The 21,304-nt window shown below is 42.3% G+C and overlaps 1 protein-coding gene across 12 annotated transcripts in view; it reads right to left on the bottom strand.

The window, feature by feature from the left end:
- FUBP3 (far upstream element binding protein 3) overlaps window positions 1-21,304 on the bottom strand; it is a 56,830-nt gene that overhangs the window by 17,440 nt on the left and 18,086 nt on the right. For 5 of the 12 annotated variants that reach the window (XM_034793532.1, XM_034793541.1, XM_034793540.1 and 2 more), the window contains exons 3-13: window positions 17,501-17,551; window positions 17,028-17,061; window positions 15,164-15,213; window positions 13,226-13,297; window positions 11,900-11,957; window positions 9,296-9,458; window positions 8,157-8,255; window positions 6,553-6,657; window positions 5,994-6,096; window positions 4,986-5,086; window positions 569-710 (exon numbers count right to left, since the gene is read on the bottom strand). In XM_034793532.1, the coding sequence (XP_034649423.1) occupies window positions 569-710; window positions 4,986-5,086; window positions 5,994-6,096; window positions 6,553-6,657; window positions 8,157-8,255; window positions 9,296-9,458; window positions 11,900-11,957; window positions 13,226-13,297; window positions 15,164-15,213; window positions 17,028-17,061; window positions 17,501-17,551 (978 nt within the window). The remainder of the gene's footprint in view (window positions 1-568; window positions 711-4,985; window positions 5,087-5,993; window positions 6,097-6,552; window positions 6,658-8,156; window positions 8,256-9,295; window positions 9,459-11,899; window positions 11,958-13,225; window positions 13,298-15,163; window positions 15,214-17,027; window positions 17,062-17,500; window positions 17,552-21,304) is intronic. The other 7 variants (XM_034793537.1, XM_034793542.1, XM_034793544.1 and 4 more) reach the window with 3 other exon arrangements.

Raw genomic sequence — 21,304 nt, 5'->3', positions numbered from 1 at the left:
AGATCTTGCTGTTTCCAGACAGACTTCTAACTTAAAGGTGACTACATCAGCAAGTGACTACTTGTAGCCCAGCTTATCTCCATGGACAAGGAGATACAACATTCGCTCCAACAAGAAGTACCATGCAATGGAGTGTAAACTAAATACAAGACAAAAGGGTACCACTATAGAAAAGCAGCTGTTTTGTCTAGCCCCTTGCACTTTAAACCACTCTGATAGAAAGGGTCCTCAAAAGGACCTAAGGCTTTTCATGAGATGCTGCTTTGCACAACATGTACACCTGACCTGATAACCCAGAGTACAACTTTTCTGCATGCACAAACCCCCTTCCTCATATTAAAAAAAGCCTAGAAAGTACAATTGTGAGACAAGGCATCAGAAGGAAGCGTACAGAGAGCATTTGCCTTACTAGGCGGTTATACTTACTAAGTTCCTCCTATGTTGTATGGTCATGGTCACTGAACCACAATTTTAAGTACTGGAAATACCACAGCCACTCCAGTAAAGTTTAGGAACCCCCATTTGAGACGGAGATTACATCTCAGAGCGTCATGTCCGCAGCACCTACCTTTGCCTATAACAAGACCACACTTATCAGCTGGCACCGTGTAGGTTATTTCCTGCATCCCCCCAGGTGTCCCAACACTCCAGTCCCCACGACCACGACCTCTTCCCCGGGCTACTGCCAGACTTCCAAAGCCATCTCGTTCCTTGAAGGGAAAAAACAGCATTTCCATCAATATTTTTTCTGACCCCCAATACCTGTACTACTAATTTGCCACATTAAAAAAAGGCAAAGTAGAGTTTAAACTGCATGATATAATCAATACCACTAATATCACTAAACTACGGAACTCCTGGCCTTCATCTCTGTATGTGAGATTCTGAAGGTCACAGGTGTCTTCCTGATTCTGTAGGTTTATTTCAGCAAGTAGATATAAATGCATGCCTTCAAACAGAATATCCTTTTGTAACCGACAGGTATGCAGAAACTCAAAGTCCTTTTAGTTGCTGGGCTCCAATCTGAGCAGGGCTCGTTACCTAAGCTTTCCTGAGCAAACCAGAAACCTTAGCATTAATGCACACTGTTTGGCACCAAAGGCCTCATAGAAGCCAAAAGTTAACCCTCTCAGATGCCAATTACCGTGAGAACTACTGGAATCCCTCAGCTGAAATACACATTGCTCCAAATCAACTTGAACCTCCAACCAACGTTGTCCAAATTCAAAGAAGTGTTAGGTCAGGATAAAAGAATCCAAATGCTTTATCTGCAAAGTAAAAGCCCTCTGCTGTCACAGGCCAATGTCAGAGAGGGTGCAAAGATTAAGTGGCTGAGGAAAGGATTTGCCCATGTATGTAAAGAGGTTTTCAAACAGCACTGGGAAGAGCCACAAAAGGCTGTTTTTTCCCCCACGGCCTTCCAGAAAGATCAGTGGAGCTTTCCAGCCCTAGAGCCTTTTCAGAACAGCACAAGGATGGGTATCCAGGGTACAGATCCATTAGCTAGAACCTGCAGAAAAGATCCAGGAAGCAAAGAGCTCTTTGTGCGCTCAGTTCGTGTTCTGCCGTTCTGAGCACTTCTCACCCTTATCAAGCACTGTGGTAGAGGCAAGCTTTTCCATGCTAACCCCAACCCTCAAGTCCAGAATTTCCCCCCAATCAGGATAGATACAAATTGATTTTTTTTTTTTTTTTGGAAAAAGTGAAAATTGGATTTTTTAAATTTTAAATCAGATTTGGTTATTTAAACACTAATTACATTTTTCTTTTTAAAAATAAACCCGTTTAAAATGAAATCTGAATGTAAACGAAATATTAAGGCCTAAACTTATAATCTCTTAAAATGTTTAAATATAAAATAAATATGCTGAATCCATGAGTTTATTTAAAAAAAACTGAGTTCAAGGCTGCTTTTCTATATAAAAAGCAATTAGGGGAAAAACATCTAACTTTTGAGGTCAAGCTTTAGCACAGCAGGCCATGTGTTATATTAATGGCCTGATCCTGTGGGGTGCCCAGAGGCTATGCTACTGGGTGCAAGAGACTGGCAAAGTCACCACAGGCATTGGAACCCTACCTCTGACTCCAGAAGACACCATCGTGTATCTCATCAGGCCAGGGCCAGCTCCTGGGTTTTGGCTGCCCCAAGCAGCCAAACAAACAAAAAAAAAGCCGCGATCATGATCTGTGGCGGCAATTCAGGGGGAGGTCCTTCGCTCCGAGCAGGAGTGAGGGACCGTCCGCTGAATTGCCACAGAACAACTGGACGTGCCGCCCCTCTCCGGAGTGGCCGCCCCAAGCACCTGCTTGGAGCCGGCCCTGCATCAGGCTCATCCACTGAGCCCATCTGGGTGGTCTCATACTCCTATTTTATAGCTTCTCCCTATCCGAGCTCTGATAGGTTCAAATCTCAAATTAAAAATATTTATGACTCCACCCACCATGGATACTTGCTCTCCAGCTCATGGAAAGATACTGATCTGTCCAGTAACTACCAGTCCTTGCTTCTGGATGGTTTTGGGTACTTCAAGTAAATGGCCTTGCTCTGTCTCCTTGCAGGTGTACACAGAGATACAAAAAACAGAAATCCATTAATTTCTCAGCTGCTTCCCTCTGCTGCTAAACAAATAAAATCTAAAAGGCACATGGGTTACGCGAGCAGAAGGCTCGGAGCGTGATTACTTCTTGTGTTTTCTGCAGGTACTGGTGGGGGAGTTATGTAACAAGGGAGAAGGAACAGAGTGTGCAACCAGAAAGGAGCAAGACTGGTGTCAAAGCAGGACACTGTGGGAATCGGAGTGCAGCCGCTAGGGTTGATTTCAACACTAGGGAACTGGAGAAAACACCTGTCATGGCTGCAGCTTGTACAAAAGACCCTATTTGGGAATATTTTCAAGAAATTCTTGGACCTCTGGGTAAAAAAAAGGAACACATACCAAATGTAAACAGTGCAACAAAGAGATGCAAGGCCTGGTGGTCAGAATGAAACATTATGAAAAGTGCTCCTCAAAAGGCAAAGTCTTTGAAGATGAGGTGGATGTGTCTGAACCATCTGACTAATTTTTCACCATTCTTATGGACAGCCTACCCTATCTTACTATGCTAGTAAATGATAACTTAGACTACGGTCATAAATGTGTTTTTTGGGGGAGAGATTACTTGTGAATTTCAAAATGTGTGTTCAAAAGATAATTGGCATGTGAGTTTGTTGTGGGAGTATTTATCAATTACTTTTTGCTGGACATCTGACATTTTTTATTGCTCAATATAATCAAACATCCCAGGTGAAGATTTCCTATTTAAAAGTAAAGATTTTAGGTATAAACGTCAACATTTTAAAAAAAATGTCCGTCTTCGTGTTCCCCCACCCCAAACCAGTTCGGTGTGTTGCTAGAGATAAGGGTTTAAATAGATTTAGACAATCCTCATGATTTATTTTCTCTCTAATTTATTCTAAACCCAGTTTTATAGCTTTTAAACAGGTGGTACAAACAGCTGCCGGAGGAGGAAGTCTTTCATTTACAGTCTTTTTCTTCATCATCCAGTGAAACCACAGCTGAGTTCATAATCAGGCCCTGTAAATTCAAGCAAGACTCCACAGATGAAAAGACGTCTTGATTCATTTATGCAAAAGAATTCTCCCTTTCCACTTGTTCAGAACAAACACTTCATTGACTTGGTTCAATCATTACGATCAGGCTACACTCCACCCAGCAGAGCAGACATTGCTGGATACAGTATACGAGAAGTAAATTGAAGAGCTTGCAAAAAAACATTGATGGAACATTTGTCAATCTGAGTCTTGATGCGTGGAAGAATGTACACAATGATCCAGTAATGTGTGTTTGTGAGACAAAAGAAGAAGATGGGGTTGTCTATCCTACAGAAACTATTAATACACCAGGAAATGCCCATACAGCAGAATACTTAAAACTATAACACACTGAACTAAAATTAAAGTGTCAAATGCATAGCTTTGTCACAGACAATGCTGCAAATGTAGGAAAGAGGAGGAGAAATCTAGAGGATAATGAAGGGAACCTGAAACTTGTAAAATATGGGCGCAGTATTTGTTTGGATGCAGTGCTCATTTGAAGAGTTAAGTACAACTCCAGGAATAAAGAAAAAATCTTGCTGAAATTGCAAAATATTTTCATAACCACCAGCTTGCTTCAGGTTCACTGAAAAGAACAGGAGGATCCAAACAAATTCTCCCCTGCGATGAAACGACGGAATTCAGTGATTGACTGTTTTGATCTATTTAGTAAGAACTGGTCTATTCTAATGAGAATTTGTGAAGAAAATAGTGACAAAATAGATGAACTATCACAGCCAAAGCAGTCAACAGACTAAAGAGAAATGTAGAAGATTCGCTGAATACACTGAAGCCTATTTCCATAGCCTTGGACAAACCACAGAAAGATCGCTGTTGTGCTGCGGATCATTTAGGTGTAAATGTGAAACATGTCTTGATACGAGAACCGTTTGTATCCAAGACGTTGAAGGTTATTTTGTTTAATATAAATGTTATAATGCGGTTTTCTATTTTTAAATTCCAGTTACCATCCTAATGCAGCTTGATGCAAATCATGAGCAAAATGTTGTTAATTATCTACGTAAATAAGCAGTATATTATTCACCATTTTCTTAGTATACTAAAAATGTACAATTAGGAAGCCGACAATATTAAGCTATCCGAGAACTAAATGGATGTGCTTGAGAGACCTTCCATAGTCGAACCAGCACATGGTTAAGTGGCACCAAGGATAGCAAAACACTTTATGAAAGTGACACTACAGCACTAATGGGTAGCAGCATAAACGGCCTCCTGAAAAGAGAACACAGTTGCCTACTCAATACCCTCTCTTCCTTCTTAGAGGGTGGCCTATAGCCATACCACCATGTTTACTATGTACTTCCCATAACTACCTTTCCCATTCTCTATTAATATAGGTGTTTGCCTCATGGGTGTCTGCGGAACCCACCTGTGCTGTGAGAATAAGCTCATTGATGATATGAGCTGCGTGCTGACACCGATCAGGAAGCCCCATGACCTGCGCGACTCTTTCAGGACTAATCCCATCATCTGTGGAGGGAGAGGTGACAAAGACTTAATTAAAAAGGGGAAAAGGCCCACCCACCAAATGAAGCTTCTCTCCAATATGGCTATAGCCAGTGTTTTCCCATAGGTAGATCTGTTGTGTTAGACCTGCCATCTTTCTCCTCTACCTTCGGCCCTTCCCCCAACCCACCTAGGAACCCATGCTGATTATCTGAGAAGAGTCTAATAGTGGAAAGGTAACACTTTCACATGCAACATGATAAACCTTGAAAGAGATTGCTATATTCTTAATAGGCTAAAGGTAGCCAAGTGATCCAGAGGAAATTATTTGAATTCGTCAAGTCCTGATCCCTAAAGACCAGGAATATCCTGGAGTACTTTAAAGCCAGGAAAGAAGGTTTTTCCATAATCCAATTCTTTTTATCAGTTAGGTACAAGACCAAGACATTGCTGCCATAATGTCTAACGTTTTGAAAATGAGGTGTATACAATTTCTTTCCAGTCTCGCAGGCAACAAGCAGAAAACCTCTGTAAAAACTGCATGAGGAACCAAGGAGGTGGCATGTCATTTTAAACTGGTGTTAGAAAGGGACACTATCTACTGTGCCGCTGTAAGGTCTCCAGTGTAGTCGCTCTTTGCTGGCAAGAGAGCTCTCCTGCCAGCAAAATAAAAGCGCACACACAAAAAAAAAAAAAAGTGCTGTCCACACCAGCGCTTTTCGTTGGTAAAACTTCTGTTGGATGGGGTGTGTTTTTTTCCACACCCCGTGACTGACAAAAGTTTTACCGATCGAAGTGCAGTGTAGACACAGCCTAAGTAACTACAAGCAGACAAAACTAGCTGCTGTCGATATGCACTAAGCAATAAAACTGGGCAGTCCCTGTTTCGCACAGTGATCAGAAAGCAACAGACCTTTGTTCTCACACAAACCTGGTTTAAACTGAATCCTAACGCCAGCATCATTCTGAATCTTTTTGATCATTTCTCCATTTCTTCCTATTACAATTCCAACAGCAAACCTGGGCACAGAGACCTGATGGGAAAAGAAAAGCAGTGTGAAAACTCAGAACTGGCATATATTCTACTAGTTTGACAAGAGGAGTATTCATCCTGCTTATGTACCATGCCAGGCCAAATGAAGAAGCTCCAGGGATAATGTCTTATCCCTCTTAAGCACAAGCGTATGGGTAATTTTCAATCCTTATTATTTCCACTGGCCATAAATCCCTTCCCCTAGCAAAATTAGGCCTCTACGTTACAAGAACGGCACTTCCAAAAAACAATTTTGGAAGAGATGGAAGTGCCACCGCAAGCCCAAACAAATGCCCTCTCTGGAAAGCTGGTGAGCCTCTTCTGGTGGATGGGTGCGATATATTTAAAGGCAGGGAGCATTGTGAAGGAAATAAATCTCACTGGCAATGTTTGACGTTAAATGGTCTCCATCCCTCACCCTGGAGAGGTAACCATAGCACTTGTGAAAAGAACAGACCTCTATGCTGCCTCCTCCCATTCTAGAGCTGAAATCACTTCGTACGCCTCGGAAATCTGCCTGATCTTTCTCTCGGATGATCTCCAGTACCATTTCCCTGGCTTGCTGTGGGGAAAAAAATTATGGTTACCTTTTAACTCATGTCTATCCCACTTCCCATCTTGGTGCTCAGGGCCTCAATGATTAGGTGGCATCAAGCAGAATTGCTTCTTATATTAAGCAGACTGAAATTCCTTCACTTGGGATTTCTTTCACCATTTTAATGGAGATCTGTTTTGTATTGCATCCTCCTTCCTCATTAGCAATTTGATAGCTTTTTAGAAGGAAGATCCCCATGTGCAATTGTTTAAAGTGTCTTTCAAAAAACATGGACATTTGTTTCTAAAATATAATCTTAACTGGGACTTTAATTTCCTTAAGACCCTTCCCGCTGAACAGAACTCAAACCCTTTTTCTGAAGTAGCTATCACAAAAAAGGTTGACATGGAAAGAAATCAAGTTATTGTCATGATTTAATAAAAGTGCCATTTTCAAAATTATCTGCCAAGTGCAACTACTGTAGCATCCAGAGTCTGTTAGGTGCTGTGCAACCAGCCAATCCCTGTCCTGAAGGGTTTACAGTCCAAGATCCCTTAATTCTGATTTGCATGGGATTTACTGCTCAGGAAGAACATGGAAAATATGCTGAAGCACATCCAGCAAGACAGAGGGGCAGTCTAGAGAGTGTAAGTGACAGGCGAGACGCAGTTTGGTTGAAAATGTAAGAGTGCTTTTAAACTTGTCTTACGGATCTACACTTTTGTAATGCTAGTTTATGAATCATCATTCATAAAATTGAAAGCTGTGTTACTAGCTAGATACAGCTAGGAGTATAGGAAAGGATATTAGTGTTCTTCAGGAAAGACTTGAAACACCCTATCATTGCAGGTGTTTCTAAAGGCAACCAGACACTCAGCTCCCACAGAAAATCAATAGGAGCTGGGTGCCGAACACTTCTGAAAGATCTCACCCATTGTTCCTATGCTTGGGCAGGAACTGAAAATTTAACTTTAGCTGTTGGGTGCTACCTGGTGCAACAAACTGCTGTACCAGCCTTTTAATGTATTGAGAGTTGTCTAAATTTAGATTAGTGTGCCAGGCTCTAGTAAGGCACCTCATAAGCACAAATTGCTATAACTGGTAGACTAAAAATCCACTACGAAGCATCCTACCACCTCCGGTTGGATCATGGGATCAAGCTCTGAAGTCACAACTATACGTTTTAAGTACTTAGCACAATAGAGGCCCTGGATGCAACTGCAATATAAATACTGAATACGCTTAAGCTTTGGTGCCATGAGTTGTTCTGCTTTCAGATTACAAGTGTTAACTGGCTGTCTGAGATATTAAACATTCTGGTTACACTAGAGTCTTATCTATAGCATGGGTGCCAGGACCTTCATCAGTAGACGTTTAGAATGAACAGCAGCCATCGTTTTCTAACAAAGCATCTACAGCTTTATTTAACTCCGCTACATGCTCACAAACACCATCAACAATTCCAGCGTCTAATGGTTCTGTTAGTACAATTACGCAGAATCACATGAAGTGTTTTTACTCCATACCTGTACTTTAAAAGCATCTCCAGTAATACGGAGAGGTTTATCTGCTCCCGTCGGTAATGGGCCATCTTGGATCATAACCATTTTCACACCTGTTCGCTCCTGCAAAAGCCACACAACACTTGAATAAGCATGGTCCCTTGAATAAGCATGGTCACAGTTAGTGACCAAAGTTTGGACACCTAACATTTATATGGGTCAGATCAGCAGCCTTCCAGCATGCTATTTTTTAAGCAATCTATGATACTCGGCTTTACAAAAGACCACAACTGCTCTACAGCCTGAGCACAGGACTGCAAGGGGGCGCGCTTCTCACCATACCCCATTCTAGTGCAGAGACCACTGCAAAGAGAAAATCCAACTTTTGTCTTTCCATCCAGGCGTAACAGTGAGATAAGAACCTCTCTAAACACACAATTACACAGTGTGCCAGATACCTTTGGATGATACAGCCAAAATTAAAGCTCTCAACAAAAATCACAATTACTATCTTGGCATAAATGTATTTCTGAAGCCCTTTATAGCCTTGAAAGATTTGTAAAGTATACCAAGATAGACAGAGAAAAAAAAATATATCCAGGAACACTGATTTACACACAGATGTGTTCATGGGAGTAGAGGGAGAGAAGAGGAGATTAAATACCAACTTCACCTACAAAAGTAATGAATTTGATGAAACATATCCTGGGGAACAGCACAGCAGGCATTAAGCAGCTTCACCAAGGCACCTGAATACTGACCTGGGACACCCTTTGCTATGCCAGATGAGGGCCCTTCCTAAACAGCACATACATCTTGCCACAGCTGGGTGCTTCTCTTATGATGCAGACAAACATCCACTAGGAGCTCAACTGAGGACAAGATCATTCCTTTTGTAACTCAGGGCTGGATTTGAACCCAGATCTCTGAAGGTGAAAGTCTAACATTAACCTCCTACAGCAGGCACTAGAGGCTCTTTATTTTAAAGCACGCTTTCTTGATCTCTATTGGGTCACATACCACCTTCTTAAGTTGTTGTGAAGTGAATGGATGGAACGCCAAGCTCACATACTACGGTGGTACGTGTACTACCGTTTGGGAACCCTTAATCTAGAGGAACTTTCCCCTAGCAAAGTTCCTTGAAGTAAAAACATCTTGCACACCTGTAACTGTTTTATTGTTTCGCCTCCTTTGCCAATGACTAGACCCACTTTGGATGCCGGGATCAGAATCTCCTGGATCGTACTGTTGCCATCAACATCGTTGTGAAAGCCAGGGCCATTCCGACAGCGATCCACTATCTGCCCCAATAGCCTCTTCGCTTGTCTTTGAAAAGAAGCAAGGAAAATGACCATTAGACAACACTGTTTCATCTGCCCAAGAAACCACTGGAATGTGAGACATTTGGGGAGAGGAGAAGTGAAGAGATGAGAAAAAAACCATGGTTAGCACAATGGCTTTTATGCTTTGGAACACCAATTCCCCTTCACAACACCTATCGGCACTTTGATTTCTAAAAAGTGGAAAAGGGAGGAAGGAGTGCATCTTGACACCTTTGATGCTTACACATTTTTAAAGCATTGGCTTCACCACAGCTGGGGTGTACCACATTTGAAGTGGTACTGTTAATATAAATCTTTGTAAATCGCAACCACAACCTCACTTCCTGACTGAGGCAGGCGAGGAGTGCTGCTCTGATACAGTAACAGCAGGTTAGACCACCACCCTCTGATATGACACAGAGCCACAGGTGAATCCCTTCTTCTCGGCCTACTCTCCCCCAGCAACACTGGCAGGGTTTGCTTGCAGCCTCCCATCCTAGCTGGGGCTGCTAAGGTTGTACAAAAAATGGGGCAGGGACCTCATGTAGCAGCGAGGGCAGGAGATTAAGTGCTGCTTGTGAAAGCAGGCGGATGACAAGGCCAGGAGATCGCTCCCTGGCAGCTTTATAATGGCTGAGCTGACTGGCAGTGGCTTTCCATCTTCATGTTAATTGCTGCCATCTACCTGCCCCTTCCCTTCACTCAAGAGGCTGAAGCTAGGTCAGCAGTCAGCCATTTGCACTTGGGTGCTGTTCCTCCTCTCTCCTCCACTTAGCATCCAACCATCCCATGTACATCAGGACTCTGAGGGAATTGTCCCCTTTGGATGAATTCCCCTGGGAGTGTCAACTCAGGGGGTTGGGGGGGGTCCGATGGCCTGCGTCCAACAGCAGAGAATCACTCCAACCTCAGGCCTCAATCAGGAAGCAAGGCAGGAGCTCAAATTTCCAGAAGTAGATTTCAGATTTGAAATTAACAGCTGTGTTCTTGGTTGTTTTAATAAAAAAAAAAAAAAAAGGCACAAAATCAATCAAGTATTCATAAAGCCCTTAAGTTAATTTTTTTGATGGAAAAAGTAAGGGAGAAATTAAAACAGAGGGCACACAAACACAGAGCATCATCTGTCCTCTGTTTCAATGGTCTTCCTTACTGTTTCCATTAAAACATAATTTTATTCAAAATTTAAGGGTTTTATGAATACTTAAGATAATAGGTGGTTGTTTAAAAAAAAAACCTATTAGGAATATTGCCCTGTTATTGAGCCTTCTTCCTCATTCAGCTTCACAAGTCTAAAGAAGTGGGATCACTTGAGACAGCCTTGGATAGGAGTATGTGTTTAGCTGCATATTTCAGAACTGTAGGTGTTAAGATCTGCTCTTACCCATTTTCCCAAGTGTCTCATCAGGCATTACAGCTTTTTAGTATTTTGCTCTTGTTCTGAAATATTCTTCGCTAGAAGAAAAAAATGCCTCAATACCAGCAAAACCATATTGTTTGCCCTATAATATGTGCTTGCCAATTACACTTATTCTGGTTCAATGCCTGCAGAATTATGGTAGAGTGAGGGGACTTAAGCACCCTTAGATCTCATAGGAACGGAAGACTAGTGAGTCTTCTCTTGAGAGAGACCGTCTTTGTGCCTACATATTTTTATCAAAATGCAACTCAACGATTTCCAGATGGATTTTAAAAAACCCACCTACCCAAAGGTTGGGGAGAGAAAGAGCAGCTCCATATGTTAAGTGTGTTCCTGTAAGCCTGAGGATCCTGGATCCAGTCCCAGCAGGAGGTCCTCAACTGGTTTGTGAGAGTCTCAAACTCAGCTCCTGGGAAGGGGGAGGGAGGAAACACTGTCCCTAAATTTTCTATAGGCCTACAGAATAGAAACCCCTGCTGGATTGCCAAATGTGTGTCTACCATGCAGGGACCAGAGTTCAAATATTCAGTTCAGTCCTTCGCATCTAGCTGGCAGCTATATGGAGGAGGCATCCTGATGGGCCTCATTCTGCTCTGGAGCAACACCCCCAGTTTATTCAGGAGTGCAACTGACAGGCTCTGGGGGCCTTGTGCAGCCCCTCTTCAACTGGAAGGATGGCCATCTCAGTAGCAGTGGGAAGGCGGAGGGGAGAAGAGTGACCTTTAATGGCTTAATTTAGTATCCTGGAAACTTGCAGTTAGTCAACTGCATCCTAAGTGCCCGAAGAGCAACCCTGTGAAATGGAATTCCATGGGAATTTCTGCAGAGGGTTCAGCAGACGAACTGGAAAAGCCTTTGATAAGTAAACATCTCAGTGTTGGACCAAGTGGCTCTAGAGTCTGGTGACCCTAAAGCTTCTATAGGCCAACATTTGCGGATTGTGGCTAACCAAATGGCAGCACTGATAGAACACAGTGGTAAGGAAGAGGAAAGGAAAGGAGAGAAAAAAAGAACAAAACAAGACTCACTCAATGCTCTCTGGTGTTCCGGTAAGCACACAGGGCCTCTCGGGCATCCCGCCGCTGTCTGTGAAGGGAACGAGAACATGACAAGGACTGGATATTTCACAACTCCTGAATCGCCAACAATAGCCAGCCAAGCAGGCAGATACAAGCAGCCAAGGCATAGCCTACAGAACTAGCTTTTTCATGGTTAAAAGTGGCAGTAAAATCTACATGATCCTTTCTGGATTGCACGTTATAAGAGGGTGGTTAGAGACATCCAATCTCAAGAACAAAGGGCAGCCTCAAAGTACACACAGTTCTTGTGTGAAGCAATCAGGTTCTATACCTGATTTGAACACTTGGCTGCAATTCATTATAATTATGAATCTGGAAATAAAGCAAATATTTTCTAAGTATTTTATTTATCCTTCAATCACCCTGCACACTCACTCCTGCTTGAGTATTCAGTCTTGCTCCTGTGGCATCTTAGACTGATATGATTATGGTGTTTTCCTACACTTAGTACAACTATATATTCCACATTAGCTTTCTTTTAAGTGTCACACTCCTAGTAAACAAGTTGTTACATGCAATTCAATTGGATTAAAAACACTGGTCAGCTGCTTCAGTGACCAAAGGGCAGCACTAAAATGTTCCCTTTGCACATAGAGCATGTTAATAAGAATTCAGAGATATCCAGGAGCAACATATTTCAAAGACAAAATGGATGTTTCCTTTATTTTTAAATCTCTCCCTGCCAATTAAGATTAAAAACCCAGAAGATAGTATTTTGCAATAACTATATAGTAACACACTTCTGTTTTCCCATGGGGGGGGGGGGCAGAGACACCGACTATCTTCACAGAAAATAGTATAAAGCAAGAATACGCAGCATACCGCACCAGACTGGTACAGTCTCCTTTTTAGTTTGAGATGGATCCTATCAGGAGCAACTCCCGACCTCTTGAAATTTCAGTTTCCAAAAACTGAGCAGACTAAGCAATTAAATACAATCCACATCTGATGTCTCCAAAGAAGTGCCACTGGAAGACAGCCCTAAATAGGAGCATTTCCCATCTCTGTAGGGAACAACATGGACTATAATTTAACACTTAAGTTGCATCTGCTTCTTGATTAGAGGTGGCCCCCTCATTTTGCTCCCAGAAGTAGCTAACAGGTCTGTTTTCTGTGCTGGTATGGAGATCAGTCCCAGAACAGAATTCCCTTGTGCATCAGTTGGTAACCAGCGATAACACACATGAATGTGATGGACAGCCAGGTCTCCATGTCTATTGGACATGCCATATTTCAATGCCATGCCCTGCTTCCACTACACACACTAGCTCTTACCTGGAGCAATCTGAATTTTGCAGCCAGACTCTGCCTGGATCCGTGAGATCTGTTCACCGCCCCTGCCGATTACTGAAACAAGTTCAACAAGTGTCAATTTACTGTAGTCCTAGCCAAGAGCAGAGTATCTGCTCCCTTTACTCCATTGCAACTGGCAATAAAGGGGAGACTATATTCCAAAACTGTAAAACAGGCCTCCATACTCTGGTACACAGAAAGCCAATGTCATGGTAGAACCATTACTAGAATTCAGCAAAAAATGTAATTGTATTTCCTTGTAAATACAAGTCTTACACTGAACTGAGAATACATGGTAGGTAAAAATAAGTCACTAAACAGAGCCAGGCCAGGAAAGGTGTTTTAAGGTTATTGTCCTGTGACAACCTGAATCTCAGGTCTGAAAAGAACACTGTCCTGATAATTTTGCAGCCAAAGCACAGGTATTTTGGGTGTTGCTTTATTTATTTATTTTTAATAATTCACTGTCCCTCCTTCAAGAGCATGTCGCTGGTTTGATCTACACTTTAATACACCTGGGTTTTATATTGAAGTGCCATGCCTGACCTCAAGCTGAAAGTGAAAGCTGGCCTCCCTTAGATCCCCTCCATCACTGGATGACGATTGTGTTCCACACTGTACAGCAGGGAGAGAACATGCACAGCCAGCCATATGCACCCTTCCCAAAGAGGAACATGGAACACAGCTGCAGGTCAGCCAAGTCTAGCAGGCCATGATTGGGTCAACATTCTCTCAGTAGAGGGCCCTCCACTGTGGAACTTGCTTATGCTAGTACCTGTTTGAGCTTGAATCTTTTATCACCCGCTTACTGTGTGGCATGAAGCAACTTTTTGCCCAGGCCTCCTTCTTACGGAACTACAGAACTACCTTCTGAATGGCCAGCACCTGGCCCCTAAAAGAGATTGGGGTGGGAGGCCATGGGGGGAGAGGGGGAAAGGAAAGAAAAGAGTGCCGCTCCTTTATAAGAAACCAACAAATGAATAAAGAACTGAGCCAGGAAGAGAGTGTTTTCAATTTCAGCTTCAGGTTGGACACCCGGTCAGTCTGTGTGTGTAAGTAAACATGGATTGTTATTTCCCTTTTCACTCTTCACACACACTAAGCAGAGCATTTGGGGTGATGCTCCTTTACCAGAAGAGATGGCATGCTGGAATCCGAAGGTTATGGAACATGCCGTGGCATGACTCTTTAGTCATGACAGCAGGAGGATTCCCTTGAAAGGAGAAACAGTGAACAGCTGGAGGAACACAGGAATCAGGGTGAAGGGTATGAGAACATCGTCAAGGGTGCAAGAGTGAGGTGAACGAGAGAGAGAGAGAAGACGACGACGACGACAATCAGGAAGAAAGAGGAGAGAGAAATCCACCTGGGCAGGAAAGTGCACCCCAGTTATTTCTCACTAGGCATCTGTTTAAAATTCAACTTTCACTTTAAGTGTTTAAACACTATTTCTCTCCTCCCTCTTCCCCCAACCCCACTGACAATAGTGTACTTAAATGCAGTAACTGGTTCTGGTGACAGGCAAATGGATTCATTCTTGGCAAACCATTATGTAATTTGGTCTGGGGAATCTGTCGTTACAGCCAGAGTTACCAGAACAGCAGATCTTCAGAAATCTGTGTTCCCTGCCACCTCACACCCCAAAAAACCCTATTCCATATTCATCACTGTAAAACCCTTACCAGCAAACAGGTAGTTTATATCTGGGTTTTTAAGTGCAGGGCATTGTGGCAGAGACAGTTTAATTTGCCCTTACTGGGGGATGTTATTAATAGGCAAGATTTTTCACAGACAGTAAATTCACAGTGGCATTGATTGAAGTTGTGTGCCTTATTCCTCACCCACCACAATAAGCACTGTTCCTGAACAGAACGTATATTCAGAAACTGAATTTAAAACAAAAACATCTAGGATACTTACTAAATCCAACCATTTTATCAGGCACTTTGAATTCTTCTGTTATTACTGTCCTAAAAATGGAGATTCAAAGAGTCACTGCAAAGAACAGTTTAGTAGACCACCTTTGTCCTCCCATAAAAGTCAGCCACAGAATACAAAGTTGTGTATAGAAAAATAAACACTTCAGCCATAATCAAAACCATTTGGGTTGGAAGTGACCCCTAGAGGGTCATCTATTCTACCCCCTTCTTCGTGGAAGAACGGGTTTAGTTATTCCTAAACTCTGATATATTTTAAATCTAGCCTTGATTAGCTCCACTGAAGTTGATTCCATATCTCCTTTGGCTGTTCTTGCTCCAAATGCATAGCTGTTCAAGTAAGTAAATCTTTTTCTAAAATGGAACCTCAATTTTCTATGATGCAGCTTAAGCCCATTATTTCTTGGTCTGTCCTTATTGCATGAGACTAACTGGCCTCTGACCTCTAATACCCCTTCATGCATTTGTAGACAATTATATCTCCCCTCGTCTAGATCTTCTCTGGAATTAACATAAGCAGTTCTCAGCTCTTCCTCTTAGGTCTTAATTTTCACAAAATGTTTTATCATGTTTATTGCTCTCTGGACACTCCAATTTGCCTATCTTAAAATGTGATGCCAAAAACTAAAGTTTTCCATCTGAGGCCTAATCAGTGTCGAATAGAGCAGAATAATTACCTCGCTTGTTTTCCAAACGATACTCCTGTTAAACACAGCCCAATGCATATGGCATTTGCCTTTTTTATTAGCACTTGATTCAAGTGAATCTTGATAGACACTTCCCAACTCTTCATACATTGAAACATGCACAATATCCAATTTGTTTGACACCCCTGAAAGCAATTAAATATCTTTGGAGGAAGTTTCTAACGAGGCCTCTTGCGAGATCACACAGTTTGCTTTCTAACAGCCATTGGAAGAATAAAAATACGGATTTCTAAACTTTTCCCCAGCTGTGCCATAGATAAGTACTTATGACTGAAGACCTAATCTGTAATACGATTACTACTGCAGCACTATATTGTCCCCACTCATACCAGAGTTAGAATATGGGTCGCCTTTAGTGTCAGACAGCAGTGTGATGCCATGGTTCGATCCTATATTGTAAAAAGGGACTCCAAGTGAATTAGTGGTGGTGAAAGAGTGCTAGTTGACAGCTTAAAGAATGAGGCCCTCTGTTTGGAAAGGGAACAGGCACAGCAAGGGTCTACCAACTGTTCTAACATCACACTTACACCTTAGTGTAATAGTACCACTTCTAAGTGCTGGGAGGTTGCAAGTATCCCTATCCATTCCTTGCCCTTTCTGCTGAGCCCTTAAACAGAGGGATTGGTTAGAATGGTAGTGTGCTGCCATCAGCACATCTGGAATTTCAGGGCTTTGAGCAAGAGGCACCTTCTGAAGTGAAATCACCACTACTCTCGACAGAAATGCAAGATTCTAAAAACCAAGAAGGACTTAAGACACGGCATTCTTTAGAGCCGCACTATGCCATGCCTGGTAAGGAGTCATCCGAGGGGTCGTATTTTACCAGCAAAACGAGAAAAACTCAATTGACAGCTTAATACTTCTGACTCCTCTTCCACTGCCAAAAAAGGTCATTTTCTTATGCTCAGTCCTACAAATTTAGATGAAGCCAAATCCAAGCCTTCCTTACAAAAATGTGAGCTCTTTTTTGAAGCGTGCACAGTCTCAGAAAGGGTAGGCAAAAACTGCAGTCTGGAGAAAAACAGAGCCTATAGTTTTCCACGTTCTCAACCTCTGACTTCCTAGCACTCTAGTACAGATGGTGGATCAATAAACAATTAGAACTGATCAATAAATAATAAAACATAACCCACTGCTTACCTTTGATGTACCAGGGCCCCTAACTGGTTACCTACTGTGGCAGAGAGAGGAAAAAGGGAAAAAAATCAAAGCATTAGTACGGATAAACTAACTTCATCCCTATAGAAAGAGTTCTTACCATTTCATCAGAAAAAAGAAAGCAAAGCAAAACAGTAATTTAGGTTCAGTGGCTGAAATGAATGTGTTATGTGGTAAGAAACAGGAGGGGATTTCTTGATCAACGCAGTCTACAATCCAGTGTCCAGCTGAACACAGGAAAGGAAATTGATCTGTATCTCCCCATGCTGAGAGTCATGGGAGAAAATCCTGCCAGCCCAAATCCCTGTAACTTACCTCCTCCCCCTTCCCAAATTAAACCCAATGTAAAGATCAAGCAGACTTTGGTAGATATTAAATTAAAAAAAAAATCAAAAAGCCAAAACAGATTTTGAGATTTAGTTTAATCAGAAGCATTAGAGATCACTTGCACATACTTCTCTCTGTATCTCTTATCTGTGCTCCATGGAGCCCACTTAAACGGAGACCTGTTAAAGGAATAGGTCTGTTAAGTAACCTTGTGGCACCCACATTGTATCCTTTTATCACATTTCTAGTGAATACACACATTTCAGCCACTCTTACATTGTCAGCTGGTGGCTCATCTAGGATTACCCCTCACCTCCTCAACTAACCTCCCCCAACCAAGACAATGTTTTTTCTATTTGTTTCATCCTCCCACCACCGCCAATAGATTAATTTTTCCTCCGTTACCTTAAAAATATGGTGCAAATACAGACAGGGTCCCACTGCAAAGTAGGAAAACATCCTGCAAAGCTTCCTACAGGACTTCACCTGTGGGTAACACACTAAGAAATGGGCCATTTGTTCCTAACAACTAGAAGACCATTTTGATTACATCATACGCCTGGGGGGCATAGATGGTGAAAACAGATGAAACAAGCATATACCATCTGAACTGCGATAATAAATATTTTGTTCCTAACTTCTTGGTGATAAGTTGTCACTCAGATGATGAGAATAAGGAAACCAATGCACCTCACATTCTTCAGATATAAGAGAGGATTTTTTGCATTGCTGTAGCCATGTTGGTCCCAAGATATTAGAGAGGTGGGTGGGTGGGGGAGGTAATCTTATTGGACCAGCTTCTGTTGGTGAAAAGAGACTAGCTTAGAGTGTACACAGGGCTCTTCACGGCCAGGAAAGGTGCTCAAGGCAGATCTACACTACAAATTTATAGCTGTGCCGCTTTAGCGCGTCTGGTGAAGGCACTTTAAGTCAACAGGAGAGAGCTCTCCCACTGGCTTAATAACTCCACCTATGTTGGTGGAAGGTTCTGAAAGGGTCTAGGGATGTAAATATTGTTTAAAAAGTTCACCCATTTAAACTATTAAAATTCTATTGTTCAAACGGTTAACGATTAAAGGGGAGAGCTGGGGGGCTGCTCCAGCCAGCCGGCATGGCTTGGACTGGGGCCGCTCTGGCCAGCCAGTGCAGGGCTGCTAGAGTCGGCGGGCGGGCCAGCCGGCCCGGGGTTAACCATTTAGACTAATGCTAACCAGTTAATATTTTACATCCCTAACAGGGTCCCACTGCAAAGTAGGAAAAATATCCTGCAAAGCTTCCTATAGAACTTCACCTGTGTGAAAGACACTAAGAAATGGGCCATGTGCTCCTAACAACTAGAAGACCATTTTGATTACGTTGGTTATGAGGGGTATTGGTCATCACAGGAGCAGAGAGGAGTGCAGGTTTTGCATCTGTTATGGCAGGGTCTGATGCCGCTTTGAATTGGTATGTCCTGAACTGTGAAGACCTTGCTTTTGATGAGCACGGCGAGGCTGGAGGGTTGTTTGAAGCAATACCCTGTCATAACAGACGCAAAAGTTGCAGACATACTCCCACAACATACATTTCAAGATCCATAGGTCCTTCACATACCTACCATAACATGTGGTATACCTCGGCCAGTGCACTGAATGCCCCAATAGTAAATACCTGAGTGAAATTAGACAATCACTATGCTCTCAAATGAACCCTCAGGGAAAAAAAAAAAAAGACACCACCACCACATCAGCAGGCACACACTTTTCACAGAATGATCACTCCATATCTGACCTCTCAGGCCTCAAAGGAAACCTGCACAACACCTTCAGAAGACTAGCCTGGGAGCTTACATTCATAACTTTGCTAGACACTACAAGTCATGGACTCAAGACCCTGGATTTATAGCTCATTACAACAATCCATGCGGGCAGGGGACTGGACTCGACCTCTCGAGGTCCCTTCCAGTCCTAGAATCTATGAATCTGTGACCCGCTAACCCTTCTTTGTCCTGACTGCAGGGGTAACAACTGCCCATCTCCCCTTAAATGATCTTTTGCAACATGTTCTTCCTTGTATTTAGCTGTGACACAGAGTACCATTCTCAAACTGAAAGACGAGCTCTGTGTAAGCTTAAAAGCTTGTCTTTCGCCCACAGAAGCTGGCCCAATAAGAGCTATTACCTCATCCACCTTCTCTCTCTCTAATAGGAAAATGCATAAAATCTGTGACCAGACACACTCTTTAGATAAATAAAATAGGCAGAGTCAATACCTTATTTCTGTTCTGTGTCAATATCTTGATAATGGTCCTGGACCAAGATATTGACAGAATATATATATTTTTATTATACTGTTCAGCTCAGAGGTAAGACAACTGCTGTGTTATTGACTCCTTCAGATTTGCCTTTGCATACGCTCACTCTGAATATAAAATGTCCTAATTTAATAGTTATCAATACTGCAGTAGAAAAGTTGGGTGATGTAATGGGGAATATTTGCTCTTACTGATAATGGTACTATTACACAGAACGGCTGAGCAAGTAAGATACAAGTTTATACAGTAAATTCGGAAACACACCACCCTGTCCTCAAGCTGCCTTAAAAATATTTTTGCTACAATAGGGCAAGAGACATTATTTGTATTACCACAGCACTAGGAGTCCTAGCCACGGATCACAATTCCACATTATTCCAACAAGGTGGCAGAAAGAGCAGTCCCATTATTGCCAATGCTGCTGTTTCACATTTCCTTTTAGCATTTTCCCTAACGCAATCTGTTTCAGCATCTCTCTTAGCAAACTGGATATGCCTATTTAAGAAACAGAGCTGTATCCCAATAAGCCCTTCCACCTGTCCTAAATTTTACACTAGTTAAGAATAGCTTCCATTTTGTAACAAGACATTACACTGGGAAGAAAGTACTCGTTGGGGACATACTGTTTTGTTGACAAGCAGAAGAGCTCATTTAAGTCATGAAAATAACGTACTGCACATCCGTAGAGCTTCCCATCCAAACATTTTGAGCGCATTACAAACGAATTAACCCTTTCAACATGCAAGTAAAGTAGATATCCTCATTTTACTTAAGGGGAAATGGGGGGGCACAAAGAGGTTAAGGCACCTACACAAAGTCTCTAACAGAGAGGAGTAGATTTCTTGCCTCCTAGTCCTATATGGACTAAGCACAAGACTTCCCTGCATCTTCTGTGTACATGCACTCTCCCTGTTCCCTACCCAAGAACATGAAAGTTTGAGAAACACCATAGCGCGTGCGCGCATGCACACACACAAAAAAAGACAACCCTGCCATGAGAAACTGATTAGCCCATGGTTCCAACAATCTGAAGTTTCATTCTCTCTCAAACATGCCCATTTTGCTCTGAAAGACAGACTAATAGAGAGGCAAGTCTGGGGCAGAATGCATGCACTGAAATACTACAAACTGATGATATATTCTAGGCAGAAGGCACCATCTTCTTCTTAATGGCAAGGAGAGGGTTGAACACTGATAGGCCACGTATGTGTCTCTCCCCCCCCCCTTTTTTTACATCTATTGAGTACAATTTAACTGTAAGTGCAGTCATTTTACTGCAAATAAGGAAAAAGACTGAATAAAATCAGCCCAATTTCCTGTTAATGGCACCTGCTGGTTGATAACTTACATCCTGCTTCAGTCTTCACCTTAACTGAATTCTGCCCAACAGATACTCAAAACAAATGCAGATTTTTATTTTTTATTTTCCACCCTATAAAACAGTGCAGTGCCTCCCACTAAATTAATGTGCATGGTGGGAATATATACTCTTATTCTTGTGAGGGATATTTTCTTCCATAAAACCACAGCAGTGCATCACAAGAGGTAGCTGAGGAATATAAGGTTGCAAACTATACTTTAGGATTTTGAGAAGTACACTCTTATTGAAGAGGGGCAGGAGTGTTTGGGGTAGTTCAAGT

This window comes from Trachemys scripta, chromosome 17 (assembly GCF_013100865.1).
Source record: "Trachemys scripta elegans isolate TJP31775 chromosome 17, CAS_Tse_1.0, whole genome shotgun sequence".
In the NCBI taxonomy this organism is placed as follows: domain Eukaryota; kingdom Metazoa; phylum Chordata; order Testudines; family Emydidae; genus Trachemys; species Trachemys scripta.
Note: the sequence above shows the minus strand (reverse complement) of the source record. Positions and strands in the feature narration are given on the sequence as shown.